General features: G+C 33.7%; 5 protein-coding genes across 5 annotated transcripts; 2 read left to right on the top strand and 3 right to left on the bottom strand.

The window, feature by feature from the left end:
• The first annotated feature begins 89 nt into the window (after positions 1-89).
• On the top strand, positions 90-2,937 carry LOC125854384 (RNA pseudouridine synthase 2, chloroplastic). The gene is given in 8 exon segments (XM_049533915.1): positions 90-495; positions 767-910; positions 1,470-1,730; positions 1,862-2,036; positions 2,039-2,063; positions 2,297-2,375; positions 2,549-2,724; positions 2,811-2,937. Coding segments are annotated over 8 exon segments (1,308 nt in total). The 5' UTR covers positions 90-174.
• A 423-nt stretch (positions 2,938-3,360) lies between these two features.
• LOC125854400 (probable prolyl 4-hydroxylase 3) lies at positions 3,361-7,878 on the bottom strand. Its single transcript, XM_049533934.1, has 8 exons — positions 7,378-7,878; positions 7,152-7,242; positions 6,282-6,379; positions 5,652-5,749; positions 4,971-5,100; positions 4,649-4,836; positions 4,308-4,396; positions 3,361-3,658 (listed from the first exon to the last, which is right to left on the bottom strand). Exons 1-7 carry the CDS (start codon positions 7,575-7,577, stop codon positions 4,323-4,325), a joined length of 879 nt encoding a protein of 292 aa, XP_049389891.1. The 5' UTR covers positions 7,578-7,878; the 3' UTR covers positions 3,361-3,658; positions 4,308-4,322.
• A 352-nt stretch (positions 7,879-8,230) lies between these two features.
• On the bottom strand, positions 8,231-11,595 carry LOC125854410 (uncharacterized). Its single transcript, XM_049533944.1, has 3 exons — positions 11,460-11,595; positions 9,870-10,370; positions 8,231-8,607 (listed from the first exon to the last, which is right to left on the bottom strand). The coding sequence occupies exon 2, from the start codon at positions 10,348-10,350 to the stop codon at positions 9,877-9,879; it is 474 nt and encodes a 157-aa protein (XP_049389901.1). The 5' UTR covers positions 10,351-10,370; positions 11,460-11,595; the 3' UTR covers positions 8,231-8,607; positions 9,870-9,876.
• Positions 11,596-12,520: 925 nt separating this feature from the next.
• Positions 12,521-14,945, top strand: LOC125854377 (pentatricopeptide repeat-containing protein At1g20300, mitochondrial). Its single transcript, XM_049533908.1, has one exon. The coding sequence runs from the start codon at positions 12,579-12,581 to the stop codon at positions 14,217-14,219; it is 1,641 nt and encodes a 546-aa protein (XP_049389865.1). The 5' UTR covers positions 12,521-12,578; the 3' UTR covers positions 14,220-14,945.
• Positions 14,946-21,624: 6,679 nt separating this feature from the next.
• Positions 21,625-22,664, bottom strand: LOC125854405 (uncharacterized protein At1g76070). The gene has a single exon (XM_049533940.1). The coding sequence runs from the start codon at positions 22,583-22,585 to the stop codon at positions 21,842-21,844; it is 744 nt and encodes a 247-aa protein (XP_049389897.1). The 5' UTR covers positions 22,586-22,664; the 3' UTR covers positions 21,625-21,841.
• Between the last annotated feature and the right edge of the window lie 462 nt (positions 22,665-23,126).

Genomic DNA, 23,126 nt, shown 5'->3' with positions numbered 1-23,126 from the left:
AGTCCCTATGAATCCATATTTAATCCACTTCAATGTTATTACCAGACACCGAGCTGAAAATTTCCAAGAAAAAAATCTCTACCTAAAACGACGACGCTTTATTTCATATCCATCTTCTTTTTCACCTGTTCTGAAAATACCGCTAATCCCTTCCATCCTCAAGGGACATTGGCAATGCTAGCACTCAATACTACGTCGTTCTCTTTGCTACCACAAAACCCAAAACCATTTTCTCTTTCTAGGGTTTCAAGCTTCATTTGCAGAGCATTTACCAAATTCCCCGGAGACTCAGATTCCGACGACTCACCGGATGAAATTCCCGGCCGGAGGTCCAATTACTCCGGCGTCAAGCTCGAAGAAACAGTTGATGGCAAAACCGGAAAGCTCCGACTAGATTCATGGGTCAGTTCCCGGATCGACGGAGTTAGTAGAGCTCGTGTTCAGTCTAGCATCCGCTCTGGCCTTGTTTCCGTCAATGGACGTGTCACTGATAAGGTCTCACTGCTTTCCACTCAAAATTATACATATACTAAAAAATTGAAATAATATTACTATTAAATCTTTGCAATAATTGAATGTACCAAAATATTATTTAATTTCGTAGTTTTAAACGCGTCACATGAAAAGTTGAAATTAAATTGTTGTCAAAACAGGATTTCTACATGATATTTGGAGCCTGATTAAACATTTCTTTAAGGATTTCACTGGCTTAAAATTATGGATTTTTCTCAGTTTTGTTGGTAAAGATTTGATTTTTACTTTGCAGGTCTCACATATGGTAAAAGGTGGAGATAAGGTTGATTGTACAATAGCTGATTTGAAGCCTTTAAGAGCTGAACCAGAGGATATACCATTGGATATAGTGTATGAAGATGAGCATGTTCTTGTTGTTAACAAGCCTGCTCACATGGTAAGCTTTAGAATAATCTACTTCCCTCCGTTTCAATTTGTTTGTCTGGTTTTGACTCGGCACGGAGGTGGTGAAAAAAGAAAGAGACATTCTTTTTTAAACAGACTAAAAAGAAAAGTAAGACAAACAAATTGAAACAGAGGAAGTAGTTGTTTTAGGCATGTTATGCATCTTTCTTTGATGGAACATTAATTCTTTTTTTTTACATGCGAATGGAGATATTCAAGCATTTGACCACAGTGGAATCACCTACCGTAGTTTTTTTTTATGGAGTCTTGTTCGATTTATGTGCTCTTGGATTAGAGGGATTTGAGAGTTTTATTTTGTTGTCCATTTCTAGAGCACAAGTTCATTAACCATGAAGATACTCATTGTTAATCAGGAAGAGAACTTTGATACATGAAGTTTGACGTAATAGTTCCATTCTGGATGTCAGTGTAGTTGAACCATTTCCTTAGTTCTAGTAGTGATACAGATTGATTGAAATTAATAACACGGATGTTTGAACTACTACTTGACTGTTTTAGAAAAGCTCAATGGGATTTTTGTTTCAATACAGGTAGTTCATCCTGCACCAGGAAATGCTACTGGAACGCTTGTAAGTGGTATTCTTCATCACTGCAGTCTTCCTACTGTTTCATTTCCGGGTGAGGAAGTGCTTTCTGATGTGGAGGATGCTTCTGATGATGAGTTGAACGTGTTTTCTGCCAATCGAAGTCCTAATTATGATGACTCTTCTGTTATGTGTGAGTCATCTGTTCGGCCAGGAATTGTGCATAGGTTAGACAAAGGAACAAGTGGATTGCTTGTTGTAGCGAAGGTGATTCCTACTTACAAGCTCTGAAGATGGGTAATTCATGTCTAGTTATCTCCTTTACCTTCTAAGAAATGTGTGCTTGTGTTACTAGACTATCTTGCTTAATTTAATTATCTTTCATGTTGTCTCTACAGAACGAGCATTCCCTTGCCGGTCTAGCTGAGCAGTTTAAGAAACATACCATTAAGAGAGTATACGTCAGCATTACTTGTGGGGTACCAGCTTCAGTCGCAGGACGCGTTGATATTTCAATTGGTCGTGATTCTAATAACAGAATCCGTATGGCTGCTATCCCTGGGACACCTAAAAGTGAAAATCCCGTCATGCTGTCAGTAGGTGCTGGAAACTCTTTCATGCTTTGTTTTCTTTGCAATGCGTTAATTAGTATTTGAATGTCAAATTCCACAGTTCCTTCCCTGCTCCGTTTAGATCCACCTCAACCCACACACACAACGCACGATCACCCCAAACAAATGTGAAATCCTTGTGGTAAAGGTCTACTTGCTTCTCTTCAAAATACATGCTGATGTGAGTCTTCCAGTGACAAATAAATCAAGTCATATTTTCAGGTATAAAGTAATTGAAAAACTTGCTGGGGGTGGCTCGGCATTGGTTGAATGGAGGCTAGAAACTGGTCGCACTCATCAGGTACACAATATCACATGGACTCTTAGTTACTCATGACAAATTTTCATTCTTCTGCCTAAACATTGTCAACTTCATGCTTTGCCATCTTGATTTACTACATTCTTTCAAATCTCAAACATATGTGCTTCAATCTTTCTAGCCCGTTATTCTTAGCATTTAGTTTAATGAAACAGATACGTGCTCATGCGAAGTACCTAGGTATACCACTTATGGGTGATGAAATGTATGGAGGTACGAAGAACATGGCCCTTTCGCTTCTTCAGCCTAAAACACCACCAATGTTTCATGGGAAACTTTCACACTTGGTGTCTCAAATTGACAGACCTTGCCTCCATGCTTTAACCCTCGGGTAAACATTGAATATTATGTTGCATCAATTCTGCATGACTAAATACATATACATGTATCAGTATCGATATGTGACTTGATTTGCAGATTTAGGCATCCATTCACAGGCGAGAATATACATTTTACACGGTTGCCTCCTCCTGATTTTGCTGAGATATTAAGCGATCTACGTGCCATTAACACTGAGAAGGTAACTCATCCAAATTACTTCTAATACTAATAATTCCAATCCTCGTATCTCACATTTGGTGATGTGAATAATTTACTTTCAGGTTTTATGAATTCAACACAACATGATACATTGTTTTGATTGAATGTCCATGCAAAAGGAGCAGCAGATTCTTTGATACTAGTTCAACTAAATTTTCTCATACGCTGACATCTCGAACACAGTTTTGATAATGTAATAGATAGCTATAATGAATTTATTCTTTTGTTGTTATATAGTTAAATTACTCTCCTATATTTTATCAGCAGAAGTCGAGAAGGTGACACCTGAAGAAGTACATTCTTTTGCGAGTTTCCTATTTGAACTATTTGTCAAAACACACCTTGAAATTAATGAATTTCCTTATACTTCTTGTGTGTTTTTGTACCATTATCTCTCTTTTTCATTTTCCGAAGAACATTACAGTAAATCAGTCTGTAAAACCTAGCACCACGCAATAGATAACATAATTCAAACTCTTATTTCTAATACATTTAGCTGCCAACTATTCTGACCTAACTAGACTACCACAACGGTATATTCAGAAACCACAAATATGCAATAGTTCTTCAAAACCGGCAAGCAAATGGCCTGCGTATATGTTAATAGAAGTCTGGCAAATAAGCATCACATCTGCCCCAGAAGTCTAAACAACCCAAGCAAGCACCATTCTCCGCAACTACAATAAGGTTGGGATCCATTACCCCTTGTAACTCGGCCTAAATATCTGAAATGCAAGAAAAAGGGGTCATAACCATAGTGAAAATGCAGTTTCCATGAAGGCAAGTACAGATTCTTTCACATTTTACAGCTAAAGTGCTTACATTTTGATATAGAGCAAAATATATTAATTCTAAAAAAAGTCATGCAATTTTGGTAAAATTGGAGATAGAGAGTTGACAACGAGTTAAGGAGAATTAAGGGTTAACATGATATTACCCAAATCAGGAAGGACCTAACTCAGCCAGGATTTATATAAAATCCTGAAAGCTTTCTTCTTCTCTCTGGCTATCAGAGTCAAAGAAATGAATTGCATTCAATTTGAAAGAGAGCGAGAGAGATGAAGTTGGTTTTTTTCTAAAAGATGGTAGCACTTGAGAAATTGATGTGACACTAGCATGAGGCCCCAACTGTCTCACAAGCCTATTCCATTGCTACCATAGAATTGGCAGAAATCGCAAGTGTTTGCAAGTAATCACAAGCCTATAGGTAAACGGTTAGGGTTGTGGTGATTATTAACTTGTTCATGTGCACAACATACTTTTCACGATACTTGAGACCATGTTCTAATCATCAATCAGCATATATCAAGAGAAAAGTTGACTGTGAGGAGTTTTAAGACAGATATTTGAAAATAATTTCCAAAATGGAGATACCTTTTTGAAAGAAAATTAGCTCTTGTATTCACCAACATGCATCCACTTGGTAGATGACCATTTGTTCCCTTTAATCACAGGGCAACCACCTGGAATAAAATTGTTAAGTTGCGCAGATCAAAGCTGTGACTAAAAGAAAAAACTAGTTCTTTTAGGGAGTAAAATCAGACATCCACTGCCCAAGACAAGAAGAAACTGACCAAATTAAACTGTTTGCTACAGGTAAACTTGCATCTTTTTCTATAAGAGTTCTTCTAGGGAAGGAAGGAAAGGGAAAACATTTTACATTAAATAAGGTTAAAGGGTGTTAATAGTGGGAGATTAAGGAGAAAGAGAAGCACCATGCAGACTTGACGGATCCAAAGTAGCATCAGGCCGCATGCTCCAGAAAAGCAAAGCATCGCCCATCTTTGGTTTGACAGAGAGGCCACCTTTGGCACATTCTGACAACTCATTCCACCCAGGACTAGAACTGAAGTTTCCCTTTGCTGCTGGGAAAACAGTCTCACCCCCTTCTTCAACATCTGATCTGCATATTCCCCAGATAAGCAAATAAAACAAGTAATCACTGTGTATTCATTATGGATGCAACTTAGAAAAAAATCAGAACTTCTACCATATCCATATCTATCATGTAATTATTTGAGGAATTATAAGCCTTACAGATACATGAGAAGAGTAGCTATGCGTTGGCCCCCATTTTTGGTGTTGAAGTCATCAAGAAAGTAGTCATAATGAGGCTCATACTTCTGTCCAACTTCATAATGTAAGACTTGTAGACCTTCTCCATGTTCTGTAAACAAGCTAAGCTAATCAGGGAATTCACAAGGGAAGTAAAGCATTATTATGTTCCTAACAGAGGATGAAAACACGTCTGCATAGAATCAATCTTCATTTCCCTTAAAATTAACATTAGTGAATCTGATAAACAAAAATAGAATCACCCACTCGCGTTTTTGTGTTGTGAAGAGGAAAACCAAACTAGTAAGATCATATTTTGAAGGCAATTGCATAAAAACAGCCCAAGATATCTCTAGACAGGACAATATACATTTAAGTTCTGCAACTAACATGAATAAACTGGAAGTTAAATATCCTAAACCTCACTTGAGTTAAGCTTAACTATCTAAACCTTCAAAATTAAAGTAATAGAAAAATTTGAATTTAATGATTACTACTTAGAGGTTTTAAGTATACAGCCATTGCTTCTTATAAAAAACAAATAAAGCACGTAATCGGAGAATGTTTCCCATATATAATTTTTTAACAAGAACTTGTGGATGACAATGACAACAAAGAGATCATACGCTATGATTTTTGTATGGTATCGCACAGTCCTCATACCTGCAGGAATGAATGTATAATCTGCTATCCTCTTCTCAATATTTCTGATAATTTTATCTCGCCCCCTCCTCAAAAACATTCCCGAACTTGTACGAACCCTGTTATATGAAACTGTCAGAACATCAGTTCCATAGAAAAAACCTATGTTGTTCGGACTCTCCAATAAATGATGCCGCTCAGGTGTCGTATCCTGCAAAAATGCACTACTTCTGAAGGATCCGACAAACAGTCGGTTTCACTTTTGAAGAGTCCAAGCAACATAGGGAAAAATTATTCCCTCCTCCATCCTATTTAGATGACACCATTTAATTTAATCCAGCACAAATTTTAAAATGTTAGTAAGATTTGTCTACTTTCTGATAGCAGTGGAAAACATCGCTCAAATTTAGTTCTTACACTGTGTAGAAGTTGCATAAAATAAATAGTACTATTAAATAGGATGGAGACAGACATTTTGAGGTGTCCTCAAACTGAAATAGTATCAGATATTGGTTTGGAATGAAGGGCAAAAAGAATTGTCTCTAAACCAAGCTACTAAAAGAAAAATATTATAGATGACGAAAAGACTTTAAAGATGCTTGTTGTGGCAAACTGGCAGTTAATGAAAGTGAAGAAATTATCAATACAAACCTGCTATCTTTACTCTGACCGGTTTTGCTATCAACAACTGATGACTTCACCATGTGAGGCTTAGCTTGATTTATCAAGTATTCACATTCTTCCTTGGACTGTCGAAATGCAAACCACATTGTCAAATTAAAACTTTTCCATTTTACAATACCTTGGTGAATCACAAAAGAAAACACACGTTATAATTAGTATGATCTAACACACATCCAGCCTCAAATTGGTTGGGTATACTAAATGAATACTTTGGAACCATTATGCTTTATTTTGGTCTTTCTATTCTAACACTAAATAACTAACCTTTAATGCAAATGAGTAGTTCTATAAAATTAGCACGGGTGTTTTCCCGTTCCCCAAACAGATGTTTGGAAGTGAGCTATACTCCACATGGAGCCAAGCAAGCGTATGACCTTGCCTTTCCATTTGACCTCTTTTCCCACATGCCTAGGAATGCTCAGTGACAACCTCTCAATTGTCACCACCTGCGTCTCTTGCTACTAGTGTGATCGCACCAATCATGTTCAGGCAAGTTCACTAGATCTCACCATACACGAGCATACAAATCCTTAACCAAACACCATAACTAATTTAATGTAACAACAATAACTAAAACCTTAGTTCACTTCTATGGATATCCTCATGCTAAATAATGAACCATCAATGCAAATGAGTAATACTATAAAACTAGAGGCTCCCAAAATGGCAAAATCCCACCCCTACATGAGCATATAAATCTTTAACCAAATACCAAACTAATGTAATGTAACCACAACTAAACCTTAGCTCACCTCTATGAATATTTTGCTAACAATTCCGTAGACAAGAACAAATTAACAAAATCAGACCAAAAATGTCTAAGAGTGACATGCTCACCAAGAAATTGTGGTAAACAAATGCACGAGGCTCCCAAGACAAGATCTCCGTCCATTGTTCCCCTCTTTTCCCTAGTCCGTCACCTTCCCCTCTGCAAATGAATCTCTACTCAGAAATACAGTCCAACAAAAACTCATTGGATCAGAAGCAACAGTTAAAACATACTCCAAGCATATAAAATCAGTGCAATTAATCAATTCTCCGAAATCCAAAACAATATACGTACATATCTAAGTTGAACCGCTTGAACTTGATGTGATCCTGAACAGTCGAAGACGACTCATCATCAGAACCAACAGGAAGATTAAAAATGCCAAGAGCGAGAAGCATTAGAAGCACAACTGTTAGCATCAGAAGCATCGAAAGCACTAAAACCACTGTCGATGATCTCTTTCCTTGATGCCGATTCAACCTCCCCTTCGCCATTGCTTCACTACAATCTTCACAAAAACCCTAGATTGATCAAATTTAATGCAGCATTCGTTTATCAAATAAGAGTATTTCCCGGCAACGGAGTTGCTTTTTCCGGTGAGAGTTCGTCGAACGGAAAAAATGAATCGGAGAAATTGAGAAAATCGTATAGGAAGTCTTATTTGACGGTGAATTGTAACTTGTAAGAGAGAATTTATATTTTTATGTATTTTTAGATTATGCTGGAAGAAGATTAAAAATAACGGTTTACGTGAAATGACAAATTAGTCCTTTATGTTGTTTTTCAAAATTACCTGATTGGGGATTGAGCTTTCGTATTTTGTTTGAAAAGGGATAAAAAGCCCCTGGTTTTCGAAATAGAGCACACTGAATCTAGTTCTCTTTCTCTTGTTTTAACAATATTTAATTAGATTGATTAATTGATGAACTCTCACCAAATTAAGTCATAATTTCAATAGGATAAAGACATTGACGGTAAAAACAATTTTGATTAATGCATCTGCTCGCGATAATATCTTCTGCTTCAAGTTAAACGCTCATCAATCAACTACATGAGTATATAATCAGAAACCATAATGTGAATTAACATCTTAAGCTAACTATTTCTTAAAACCCAATCAATAGCTTTAGTACGAACCCAGGCTTTGTCTTAAGAGTTCATTTGAATATATACAAATTATCAATTTCAGAATTCAATAACTTAACAAAACTAGAATCCCAAAGTCGTAAGCTTCAATTCTGGCTCTGGCTTTGTTACAATATGGAACTTTTCGAATAGCTTAAGGGCCTCTGCTATGTGGCACTTAAGCTTATGACCATTAAACAGACAAGGTTAAATCCCTACACAAACCAAACAAGTCTAAAAATTCTCTAAAGTTTCTCCTGTTTCTGGAAAGTACAAGTATAATGAAGGTTGAAAGAGTAACAAAAAGATTATAACGATTACAATTGTATTGCATAATCTCCACGCGGAAGAGCTTCACTTGTTAAGGTTCTTGAACTATCACTGTACATTTCACAACACCTGCACAATTAGCATAGCTGAATATCATTCAACAATGGAGAAAAGAAGGGTGGATGGGAGAATGAATTGAATAGCACATCAGGATTGTGAAGTAACCCAGCCTACGTAGTGATGGAGCTTGAATTTTCACTAAGGGGGTTCAAGAATATGAAGAAGCAAAGAAGATTCAACATCTACTATATATATAAAGAATAATTTTAGCCTTGCAACTTTCCGCAGAATCCCTTGCCCCTACTTGACTCCGCCCCTGAGCCCACTAGTACTTTGATTGTTAAATTGACATTAATAAGCTTCAAACAGTAACATCACCCTATTATTACTGAGGAAGGGACTGAATTTTCATTTGCAAGCAATAACCAAGCTTTGCGAGCTCGTGAACATGATTCTAATTCTCCATCTCATTGGTCTACTTTTAATTCTACACGAGGAAAGCTATTTACTCCAAAATAAAGCTTCATTTTTCGAATGTTAACCTACATTTACAATTTAGCTCTGCTAACTATGCAATGAAAAGTACTAGTAATGTATAGTAGATACTATCAAGTTTGATTGCAAAGAAGACATACATTTATCAAATAAACATGTCTGACACTGATGTCAATAGTTCCAACTTCCAAACATTTTTCTTTTTTTAACGTTGAAACTGTGTCTTGATTTTATAGGCACTTGAGAAGAATCTTTGTAAAAGGGGAACTAAGCCTGACCTTTAACTACAAGGTTTGATCTTGGAAAACCAAGTTTAGAGAGCTAAAAAGATAGCAAATTGCTATCATTCGGACAAATTCATGATATTGCAGTGAGAGGAAGGCACACAACATATCAAATTGCTATCATTCTCCTTTTTCTGATTGATTTATGTGGTCATCCATCGACCTTTTGAATGAGACACAAATTTGTTAGTGTTTCCGGTTCTGCATTTATATCCAATGTAGGGAAGTGCTGCTAATTGTAACTTTCCTGCAAAATTAACCTTACTTTATTCATTTGAGTTCTATTGACCAAAAGTCAATCTGTATTAAAGGTTTTAAGTATGTGCCAAAAGTCGACTAATCGGCATCTAACTTGAATCCTACTTCAGATTATCCAATCACCCAATCAGTTCCAATAACAAACTTATCAAAAAAATAAATGTAATAATGCTCAACGCTAAAAGAAACTGAAGTTAATGTCATCCTGTATGTGGTAATATATCTTGTAGATAATATTCTGAGAAAAACATGTTATTTGATGGGTGTGTATTGAGGGAAAAAAATCTGACTAACCAGAATATCAAGGAGTATTTGAATTGCCACGTTGCTTATCGATTTCTTGCTTTTGTTTCTCAGCAAGTTTATCCAAAGCAGCTTGCAGAGCATCCCGGCCTCCAATAAGCAACCTGGTGATGACTTCTGGATCTCTCTCAAATCGTGCCTCCTCAAACTCCTTTCGGACATTTTCCCTGAGTACATCACGCCACAGGTTGCCTTGAGAGTTGGCCCACATGAAGAACCGAGTAGCACGGATGACATCTCGGTAGAGACTTAGAGCCTCACGGCGACTGCTAGTGAGTCGCTGTCTATTTAGGAGCTCGTTCTCGTCATCATCAAGGCTCTTCTCCTTTTTGACCACATGTCTATCCAATAATTCCTCCATAGTGTCTGGACCATGGTGCAGAAAGCGATAGTGATGCAAGAGACATCTTGACTCGAAACTATGGCTCATAGCAGTTGAAAGATTTCGGAATTTTTGGATATTAGCAGTCATCTTTCACCTCAGTGACTTGGCTGGTAGGGGCAGAGAAATAAGACTTTAAAGCAGGCATATTTTATCAAATTGTCATATTTCACAAGAAAAAGCCAGTAGATCAAAGTGAAGTGAAAGAAATGATCCAAGTTAAAAACACGTTTCTTCAGAATTTACCAACATCCACACAGAACAGTCTTGAGTTTCTTAAGAATGCTATCAAACACAGCAGCAGAAAGAGAACAGAAGGGAAAGAAGCGGTGCATGTCTTGTGGTATGCAAGATACTAGGTGTTGGAAAAAAAATCCAGCTGACTCTCAAGACCCCTTTTTGGGATAAAATAAGAAACAAATTGTACTCAAGATACTACGTGATGGAACAAATACACTAGCATGCTGGCATGTATCTAACAAAAGCAATTTCAATCGAACTTAGAACACCTTTCTACTGCGATGCCACTATAGGACTAGAGATACAACGAAACCAAAAAAACGACTTCTCTTTTTCATTTGACCGCTGTGTAGAGAAAGAGCTCCAGGTCAGACAATGGGAGGACTACCGGAGAATCTACATACTCGTTCCATTCAGTTTAATCAAAATTCAAGTTTTAAAAGTTGCTAACCATAGATTTCAAAGCAAATATATTATTGAACACCACAGAAAAAAAGAAAATTAGCAGCAAAGAACCAAACTTTGGCACACATTAAAAGAAAAAGATGAATTAGAATATAAAAAAGATAGCTCAAGCAGTAAGCTCCCATAGCAACACATAATACATCAATTTATTCTTCCCTGGCACCTTTTCTAACAGTTGACAATATGATTGAGCATAAAAACTGAATAAACACAATGTAATCAACATCTCAGTTAAATTAAACAATGTATTGGCAATTTGGCAGCATAATACAATAAATTTGACATTTCCCCAAAAAAAAAAGCAACAACAAGAACAACGTAGCTTTTATTGGGTAATTAATTATAGCATAAACAATTCGGTTCACAGAAAAAAATCAACTCAAAGTTAGCAACTTTAATATCATTCAGAAAGAGATACAAAGCAGAAAAAAATAATTAAAATATAAAAAATACGTATTTTGAACCCTAATTAGAGAAAACATTTGAGATCTAACCTGTTACAGAAATCTGCAAATTACTGACTGGAATTAATGAAAGAGAGAAGGAATCTGTTTGTTGTTGGCAAGAACACTTGGGGAAATTAGCATTTTAGAGAGGGAAGAGAAGTTGGAAAATAGCGTTGGCAATTTCGGGTTCGAAAATGGGTCAAAATTCAACCCGTTCATATTTCATATCAAATTTCTAGAATGATACTTTTCGTTTTCTATTACTTGACTTTTGTTAATTTGATATATCTATTTTAATTAGAGATATATTTTACTAATTGTTAGTATTGCTATTAAGTATGATATATATCATTATTATAAGATTAAGATTTTAATTAACAAGCAATAATAACTAGTTATTTGTGTATTTTAGTTAAGCAAGGATAAATAAAAGAAGGCATAATACGAATGATTGGAAATAATTTATATATATAGAATAAAAAATTTACTAAGTACTTGCAAAAATATATAAACATTATGAAGCTTTAAAATATCTACTTGTAAATTTTATATTATCACTTCGTGATTACAAGTATTATCATTTCTACGCAAATTAAGTATTGGGACCAAGAACACTTTTAACCCAACGTCTCAAATGCCAAACAATATTATCACTAACAAATTCTAAGAACGTTTCACATGAAGCCTTTTCCATTGAGTCATACAGTATCGTCTTCAACTCCCAATCACTTTAACGCCATTGCTTAACATCGATTCTTTGAGCTTTACATAACGTTGTTTTAATATTCAGATTTTGATAGAGATAGTTGCAAATCCTTTATTAATATAAGCTTCACTTCTTCATTAGATATCTGCATCGGTATAAAAGATTATCATAATTTACTTTTAACTAATTTGGTGCAATGTAAATGTCAAAGGACTATAATTTCGTTATTTATAAACAACAAGCAACACGGGTTAGGAAAAAAAATTGTTCTAATTTTAGTAGTATTAAAACCATTCCTAATTCGAAAAAGAATTGGATTAGTTTTTTTTCTTCAATCTTTTTTTAATTAAATAAAAGAAATTATTAGGGTTTCAAAAAAAAGTGTTTGGGGTGGGGAGTGGGAGTGAGGTGGGGTACATAGTTTAGTAGTTAGCAGCAAATTCCTGAACACAGCTGAATCCATGGCCGTCACAAAATCTATGGCACGCTTGAATTTCTGCCGCTATTTCCTCAGTTCATTCTCTTCTCAGAGCAAATTTAGATTCTTCAGCTCTGTTTCAACCTCTGAGATCGCCGCCGCCGCCGGAGGAGGCGGCGGCAGTGACAGCGACGGTGAAAATGAGGGACCCATTTGCCGAACTGAGGTGTTATCTGAAGAAGAAGCTCAAATAGCTGAAAAGATTCATTCTTTAATCAAAGACCATCACCGGAAAAACCCTACAGCTACTCCTACTTCCATTCCCTTAAACCCTAACATCACTTTCCCAACTCTCTCCTTCGATTTTTCTAGTATCTTCGATAACCGGTCCATTTCCCCGCCGGTCGTCAGCCGGGTCATCGATAAATGCGGGTCGGTTCGCCATGGTATCCCATTTTCACAGGCTCTAGCTTTCTTCAATTGGGCTGCAGCTCGTGATTCGTGTGGATCTTTCTTAAATCCTGAGCCTTACAATGAAATGATTGATCTTGCTGGAAAGGTACGTCAATTTGATGTTGCTTGGCATTTGATTGATTCAATGAAACTGAAAAATATCAAAATCCCAATTGAAACTTTTTCGATTTTGATTCGTCGTTATGTTCGTGCTGGTCTTGCTTCTGAAGCTGTTCATACGTTTAATCGAATGGAGGATTATGATTGTAAGCCAGATAGGAATGCTTTTTCTGTAGTTATAGGGATTTTGTGTAAGAAAAGAAGGGCAGCTGAAGCACAATCGTTTTTTGATAGCTTGAAGGATAAATTCGAGGCTGATGTTGTGTTATACACTAGTTTGGTTCATGGTTGGTGTCGAGCAGGTAATATATCCGAAGCAGAAAGGATTTTTCGAGATATGAAGGATGCAGGGGTCCAGCCTAATGTGTATACTTATTCTATTGTGATTGATGCATTGTGTAGGTCGGGGCAAACTACTCGTGCCTATGATGTTTTGTCGGAGATGATTGATGTTGGTTGTCAACCTAATGCTATTACGTTTAATAACCTTATGCGTGTCCACGTGAAGGCAGGGAGAACAGAGAAGGTACTCCAGGTGTATAATCAGATGAAGAGACTATCATGCTCTCCTGATGTTATCACGTATAACTTTTTGATCGATGCTCATTGTAGGGATGAGAATCGTGACGAAGCTCTTAAGGTGGTTAACGTTATGGCTAAGAAAGGATGTGAACCAAATGCTTCTACTTTTAACCCTATTTTTAGATGCATTGCCAAGGCTCGTGATGTAAATGCTGCTCATCGATTGTATGCCAAGATGAAGGAGTTGAACTGTAAGCCTAATACAGTGACGTGCAATATATTGATGAAGATGTTTGTGGAATCAAAATCTACTGACATGGTTATCAAGCTCAGAAAAGAAATGGACGAGAATGAAGTAGAGCCTAACGTGAACACTTTCAAGATTCTGATTTCCATGTACTGTGGGATGGGACATTGGAATAATGCATATAAATATTTCAGAGAAATGATTGAGGAAAAGTGCTTGAGACCAAGTGAGTCGGTTTATGACATGGTTCTAAAACAATTAAGAAAGGCAGGGCAACTAAGGAAACACGAAGAATTGGTGGAGAAGATGGTTGATCGGGGCTTTGCTACTCGTTCTGTGTAAAAGGCGTTTGGAATGTAGAACATATCAAAGCTTGGAGGAGAGAAGCCTTTTTCGATCTTGCATTGGTACTCCACTCTTCACTTTTGTCTACTTACTGCTGGAACATTTCAATCATAGTAGCGAATTCATTTCCTTTTAGTAAGTTAAGTGAAGATCATTTTTCTTTCTGCTGAATGATAACTTAAATGAGAAATATCACGCGTCTGTTGATCTCGGATAATCAAGGTAAAGACATTAGAGAGTGTTTGATCTTGCAGTATAGACTTTAACTCGTATCGGGTTGTTTTCCCTTCTAAATTTTTGAGTACATTGTACAATATTTTGCTTCTTTTTGCCATGTAAGTCAAAGAGTGATCAAATGTTTGGATACACTTATCTTGAAATAACGTTTAGCATAGTACATTGCATAAATGACATGTCAAATTATATTGATAGTGTAAATAATCTTTACATTGTCAACGTATATAACTTAATTTAAATCCGTTGGATCGGACCTTTTCAGGGGGCCTTTGGAGTGGTCATCTGAATTGCTAGCCCCGGCAACGAGTTAAACGACTGCAGCCTCTGTGATAATGATTAGCTGGAGTTTTTGTTTTTTTACCTCCAACACTAGGATTTGGTGGAAATTTTATGTATTTTTTGCTGCCTGAAACCTCTGCAGAGCTTGAAAATGCGACAAGTAAAATGAAGCAAAGAACAATAACAACGTTAATGCTTTTGTTTCCACTTGTTGAAGCCATTTCTTGGTTATGTTTTTTTGTGGATATTAGAGACTAAAAATTCGTTAATATTTATACTAATGTTCAATTCTATTAATATGTAAAAATAGCCTAAGGTAGTACGAATTTTGAGGAATTCCATTGAAATTTGGACAAAGATATTTCTTATTCCCTTTTCTCGTAATGTTTTGTGGTTTGTTAAAATTTTGATACTACAAAATATAGGTGAATATTTTGTCCATCCGATGTTACTAACTTTAGTTTTTGTATTGAAACCTCATTTTATTACAAATGTATGGTTTCATCAAAATAATAAGAAGAAAATAAAAAATTTAAAAAAGAAAGAGGAAAATATACGTCTGAAAGAAAAATAGCTAGTACTAGTGAAAGAGCGTATATTCTATAACGAAATTAAAATATTTTGAGAACTTTACAGAGATCAAATTAGTTCTTAGCGAGCAAATTATATTTTTTAACTTCTATCATTCCCAAATTCTCAATTCGACTAGACCGACACGTATCTCTATCATTCACAAATTCTCAATCCGACTCAACCTATATGTATCTCTAATCTCTATCATTTACAAATTCTCAATCCGACTCGACCTACACGTATCTCTATCATTCACATATAGGTAATCTTTTAAAAAATAGTCAAAGTTAACCTAATATTTAGCAATGTTAATTTTTTTTTACCAATAAGTAGAATATCAAAAGTAATATCATACATTTGGAGTATTTCAATTTCATCAAATCAAAATAAAAGAAATGGTTCGGTACATTTTTTAAGTAGAATGCCAATAACTTCCTATATTTGAATGTAGTTTATAAATCTATTTGAATTGAAAAAAGAAAAAGAAAAAAATGATTTGTTTTACTTTTTTTTCATCAGATGATTTCATTTACTTGGGGCTCTATTTTTGGCGCTTAAATCAGATGCTTTTGTGGGCTTAAAGTATTATTCACCTTGCGCGATAATTAAGGAGCGCGAATTTGAATTTCTCCCCAAAATAAAAAATAAATTTCGAAATTAATTGACTAATTAGTTATAAGAATGTGTATGTTACTATAGAGATCAGAGGGAAACCGATTATTCATGTAAAATCGAAGAGCAAATAATTTATTAATTCCTCATGTTTATTTCACATATACATGAATTGATACATAACTCTTCGAAGAAACGATTAAATAACATAATAGTATTAAAGTATATTAATATTGTAGATATTTTTTATATTTTCAACATATATATAATGACGCGAATGGACCTTTTTAGGGTTGGCTATCTGTATCTTTGCGACAACGAGTTAGAGCACTGCATCCTCTGTGATAATGATTAGGTGGATTTTTTGATTTTTCGCCGCTAGTACTATGATTTGGTGGAAACTTTATATGTTTTTTGCTATCGGAAACATCCTTCGCAGAGCTTGAAAATGTGATAAGTAAAATGAAGCAAAGAACAATAATAACATTAATGTTTTTGTTTCCACTTATTGAAGCCATTTCTTCGATATGTTTTTTTGATGTATATGGACATTAAAAGTTTGTTAATATTTATACTAATGTTCAATTCTATTAATATGTAAAAATAGCCTAAGGTAGTACGAATTTCGAGGAATTCCGTTGAAATTTGGATAGAGACTACTATTTGTTATTCCTTGGTCTCAAAAACAATTTGTGGTTAGTTAAAATTTTAACCAAAATTAGTGGTGGATCAAATATAGTCAAACTTAAAATTTTCATACGGGGAATTGATAGTTCCTTATATTTGCAATATTTATATATTTTTTGTCCTTTTTCAAATTATCGTCTATTTTTAACGTTTTATTTTGTCCACAATTTAGTATATGAAATGTTAAGTCTTTTTCCTCTCTATGATAAGTAGAAACAATTACTTCATTTGAGCAAAGATGAGAAGAAGAGTGCTCTCACCTTTATGCTATTGCACGTGAAATAAATTGACGTGATGAACTTCTAATTTTTTTTTAAAAAAATGAAGAAGAGAGAGACTATGAACCCATTTGGATTGACTTAAAAAAAGTAGTTCTTAAATAAAAAATAAAAAGTCAAACTTAAACAATTTTTTTAAGTCAAAAAATAAAAAGTAGAGGATACTTATTTTTGGTTTTAAACTTATTTTAAGTCATTTTAAACTTATTTTAATTATTTTTTTAACCTTGACAAAAACTTACTAACTTATTTTAAGTTATTTTTGGCTTATTTTAAGTTATTTTATATTTGTCAAACATTTTCAGAAGTCAAAAACTGACTTAAAAGTAGGTTTGACCAACTTTTAAGTCAATTCAAATACCCTTTAAAGTATGAGGGTGGACCAAAAATGTACTAATTACTATAAATATGGAGGACCATTAGTGCTTCATGTAGAAGAACAAAGATGATATTGAATCTAACCCAAAAATAAGGGGTCGATTTAAGATTTTTCTCAAAAAAAAGATATAGCAATAAATAAATCAAGAACCAATTTCTCATGTCGAATTTGTGAACATTGTTACATAAGAATAAAGTGTTTTGTTATTGATAAAAAATCTTAAACTCAATATCACAAATTATTAATCGTTATTGACTTATTTGTAACATTGCTTTCTCAGAGCTAGAACCCGATATCCGAGAATTAGTCGCCATCACCCCGGGTGCGGTCCAAATTACCACCACGACAACGAGTTAAAGGACTGCAGCCTCTTGTATAAGGATTTGCTGGAATTTTTGGTTGATTTTTAGTCTCATTTAGAGGTGATGGAAATTTTATGTACTTTATGGCATTAGAAACCTCAAAAAAACATGAAAATACAATTAGTGAAAAGCAAATTAGAATAACAACGTTATTTTTTGTATTTCCACTTGACATAGTCATTTCTTGGTGATGGTATATGTGAAAGTTACATGAAGCATAAATAATGCAATTTAATGAACTTGTAACTTGCCTTCAAGGTATAGTAATTAAGAAAATTTAGATACATCATGTATTGGATTTTTTTACTAATCATATTAATTAAAGAGGAACGTGAATTAATAGTAAGTAGTAGTAATTAACATGAAACGGAAGGAGTAGTTAATTAAAGGACGTCTTCTTTTGTGTTTTTTTTAAACTATCTCGTGTTATTTACATATTAACTTGCAATTTCAAAGGGGTGATTTACAAGAATGATCTTGGGTGAGCGATTTTGATTTTTTTACTTCACTTTGTCCTAGGAACAAAACTTCAAATTTAACAATGTTTTACTTTTGACTTTTGACGTTGAAGGTTTTCTTATGTGGTAAACGAGAGTCAAAAGTTCAAGACCACATATTTTAATTTTATGATTATTGGGTGTAATATTCATCATTCAATCTGATTCACGATATCTTTATTCCTCGAGATCAAGGTTTTTGCATGTTAGACTTACAAAAACACTTAGAGAAAAATCTTATACCTAGATCAAATATTGATTCGTTGGAATTTTGATAATATGGACTTTTAGTTTATGAATTTTAAACCATATTTTTTCACTTACAAAAGTTCAAATAGTCAAAGAAAATAATGGAAGCGGGTCAATAGGAGAATCCTTAAAAACTTTGTGCTAATTGTTTTGAGATCCAATATTCTCCTCTTATCCCAAAGTTTTCCCATATTTGTAATTAGATTCTATTCTTCTCCCACCATTCCCCAAAATAAAGATGGAATATAAAATTTATGTGTTTCTATAATAAACTTAAATTAACGCTATATAATAATAATACTTCCTCCGTTTAAAAATGAATGACCTCCTTTCCTTTTTAGTCTGTTTAAAAAAGAATGACCTCTTTCTTTTTTGGGCAAACAACATAAATCTCACTAGTTTAGGAGCTAATTACCTCTCTTCCCGTGAGTTTTCGATATTACAATTTCTACCATATTTTGGTTTCAGATACATGTACATAACATGTTTAGATACATGTATCTCGGATACATGCTATGCAGATACATCTAATTATATGTATCTAAATATAAAAGGTAGTTTAGATACATGTATCTTAGATACATGCTAAGCAGATACATCTAATTATATGTATCTAAATATGGAAAGTAACGTAAACACATCAATTTAGGAGGAAATCACGCGTTTTCCTATTAATTTCTTCTCCAATTCTTCCATGAATTTCCTCTCCCAAAAAATTCAAAAAAATAATAAATTTCTTCTCATTTTTTTGAGCATCAGAATATTTTTCTTATAGGTACATGATCTTAATTCATATACGTGTACACTTTATGAGATACGCAAATTTTTAATTAGATACATGTATATACACATACAACTAACTAGATACATATTTTTACCACCATCTCTCTTCCCTTTCCCCTTCGTCTCTCTCATCTTTGGCAATAGAAAAAGTGGCCATTGATGCCACTAGTAAGAAAATAATAAGTATTTTGCTGTCAAATCAGTCCAATATCATACAAAAGTTTGATTCTTCAAGTTATAATTAATTAGATATTAGACTTCTGGATGTTGATAGTCTTAGAGAAGACACGCCCATTGATGCATTCTTCTGCTCCAGTGGAGGAGTCATCATTGTACCGAGAGTATTTTGGGATGCGATGGGAGTGGAAGGATTAGGAGAGTCAGTAGGTTGATCATTTGGAGTGACGATAAATTAGGGGAGAGGGGATGACGTGAGAGATAATTTGAATTGCTAATCGGAATTTGAATTTTAAGATAATTATTCAACACCATATTTAAGGGACTTGTATAACTGATTAAATTTTTTAAAATATATGATATAGTTATTAAAAGTGATATTATATGTAATTGTTTTAAACTAGAGGTAAAATAAGTATATATGATAGTGAAGTATGTTTAGATAAGCAGTTTTTCCTTCTTTTTTTAGTAACATTTTAATTTCAGCTTTTCACGTGACATATTTAAGGTCACAAGATCAAAGGGCATTTTGTACATTTGACATAACTTTAATTTAGGACCAGAAGATTCAAAAGTCTTCTTTATTTCTTAAACTCCGTGCCAAGTCAAACTAGACCATTCTTTGTGAAACGGAGGGAGTATGATTTACAATCGTGTATATATATATATTCACATATTTTCTTAATAAAGTTACACAATAGATCCGATTGGCAAACACCAACTAACTCAAATTCAAAGAAAGAGTTGCCACTTTAATTGCAAACTCATCATACATTCAACTCTTATAACGATCTTAAGTTAATGATATGTAATGATAATACTTCTTATAATCAAATATTTATAAATATAAGAATAGTCCAACATATTCATGTGAATTTATAACTATTACCGTAGATCCGTCGCTACGAACATCACGCACACGAAATTAAAGAAAGAGTAGCTACTTGACAGCTAGTCGGACGTATTTTTAATTAAAATCTTGTAGTAGGTCAATGCCAATGTTGGTTTTATAATTATAAGGAGTTAACCAAGTAAACGTAAACAATCAACCATTATTTTATTTTTCTAACTTATAATTTAAAAATCAAGTGGAATTGTAAATCAGAAGGCAACAATTTAATGGTAGTAGCTGCTTCCACGTTACATTACTTATATTACATGTAAGGTTCAATTTATTATATATATATATATCATACCCTTCTTGTATATTATATTATGAGTATATTCACGAGTTATATATAGTTTCATACACATTACGTAAAATGCTTACGAAATTCTGCAGCTATTAGATTGTTATTGACTTTATATGTACGTCTTTTTCTTAATAATTATATATAATTACCAATTTTATAGTATTAATCATTTTGAGATCTGATGAAATGATAAATGTTTTCTAGTTTTAATCGACAGTCTCAAATTTATAATTTGATCTCACGAATAATGTTATATTTGTTTGTTGTGCTAAACTCTTCATAATGGACTTTCTTAATCGAATCAAAAATGTATTTTTTAAAACGTGCAAAAATTTCATACTCCAAACAATTAAAAAATATGCACTAACAAATTATCTGTACAACATTAAAGATATGTGAAATATCTTTGAAAACTATGGTCCAAATTCAATTTTGGCTGCTTATTTGGACCCTACCCAAAAACTGCATAATAATAGTTGCCACCAAACAAAATTTGTTGTTAGATGTGAAGTATCAACATACATATGCCAATTACGTGTGTGTACCACAAAAATTACGTGTCCGATCAAAATAACACTTTTTTTTTCGTTCGATATTTGAAGCTTTAATTAAATTCGAATAGTGTACTGCATAACCAATTCGACGCTCCCCATATGATTTTTTTTATCCTTTTTCTATTGTATTTTTTCTCCATTTAGTAGGGTTGATATTAGACGACTTTTTATTGTTGTTCTAATTTTGAATTCCCCCCCCCCCCTCCCCCCTTAGTACTAGGGTTGATATTAGACGCCTTTTTTTTGTTCCAATTTTGAATTAAGAACGTGGCCACAAGGTTCATACAATTTTTTTCGTTCTATCTCGAAGTATCTGTTCACCCGAAATTCTATTGCCAAATGAATTTTAATCGTAACATAAATATATGCTGGAGTTCAAAATAATATATTTCATTTACAATCTTTGTTACTCAAATCCTCCAAAATCCTGGATTACCATATATTTTTTTCAAAATTCGCATGCCTCTATATTTTTGAAAGATTCGAGCAAAATATCATTTACAAGTAAACTAATTACAAGGTGAAATGAATAAAGAACAATGAATCAATGAAAAGAACAAGCTTTAATCGTAACATGAATATATACAGAATTTCATAAAAGTAAAAATAAACTATATTACTTGAATAGTTGAATTCTTCAAAAATATTGTCACACCCGTATCAGATCCAAGATTCAAGTAGCATAGTTTACAACATGATCACTTGTAAACTAATTATAAGCTTAAATGAATCAACAACACCAAAATCAACTAAACAAACTTATTTTTTCAATTGAAGAGGATTTGGTTTAGTCATAGTTCTTCTTTTCCATAAATTAATTTCCTTTTTTGGCTCCAAAGTAAAATTTGGTCTATTATCTCCTCCTACTAAAATTGGAGCTGAAAATGGAATTATTACCTCTTCTTCATCTTCATCTCCATCTTCATCGCGATAATCATCTCTGTCATCATCGGAATAATATTTCCGATGATCATCAGGTGTAATTTGTATGTTTTTCCAATCGAAATTCGATAAATTACCTTCACGACCACTAGCATATTTCCTCATTTGACTCAAACAGGGTGCTCTGTTTTCTACCTCACAAATTATATCACTTGAATTTTTATTAACATCGATTTTTCTTCGTCTTTGAAATATATTTCTAAAATTGGAGCTTGATGACGATTTCTTCTTCTTATTACTCGGATTTTTTTCCAGTGATTTGGGGCATTCCTTTTTCTTCGATTTATTGAGATTCTTCCTCTGTTTGATCTGACCAATGCACGAAACTTTTGGCGATGTTGGTTCTTCTTGATTTGTTTCGCTATTTGATTTTCTATTTCTAGCTTCAGCTGGGATTATTGATATAATTGGACCAGAAAATCCTTTGTGATTATGATGAAATCTTTTTTCTCTACCAGGACTAAAAGGGTGATTTTGGAATATAACTGTTGCTGCTGCTGCTTTTGGTAAAAACTTCAAGATCATGTTTTTCTTTGGCTTGGTTGGTTTTTCCTTCTCCATTTTACAATTTTTTTTAGATTTTTTGAATTTTTGTTGGTGTTGATATGATGAAAAAAAAAAATATCTTAGTTTTTGATGTTGAAATGATTAAATTTGAGTTGTTTAAGTTGTATTTATATAGGAGTGAGTGCGTGGGTGGGGGAAGGGTACAAGAAAGGAGGTTAGATAAAGGTAAGGATTGGATTATTGACTGAGAAAATGTCTAAAGAGTCAAAAATAGATAAATACTATTGACTAAGCAAAACCACAGGACAAATCAGTGTAATAAGTATTAAATAAGATAAGACTGATTTTATTTTGATGCAATTTTATTTAATTTTTTGGAGATTTTTCATAAATATAAAGGTTTTGAAAATATTAATTGTTCCCTAGCTAAATATATAATATTATATTATATTTGGGGGAAATCACTATATATAGATTGTATAAAGTATACAATAGTGTATAATTAAAGATGTTTATAGACATTGTATATGCTATGTGATATATGATATTTTCAGAAATAGATGTAGTCATGTAGGGTGTTTCTTTTAATCCTTTC

Source organism: Solanum stenotomum, chromosome 2, assembly GCF_019186545.1.
Source record: "Solanum stenotomum isolate F172 chromosome 2, ASM1918654v1, whole genome shotgun sequence".
In the NCBI taxonomy this organism is placed as follows: Eukaryota; Viridiplantae; Streptophyta; class Magnoliopsida; order Solanales; family Solanaceae; genus Solanum; species Solanum stenotomum.
The sequence above is the reverse complement of the archived record's forward strand: the minus strand, read 5'-3'. Positions and strand labels throughout refer to the sequence as shown.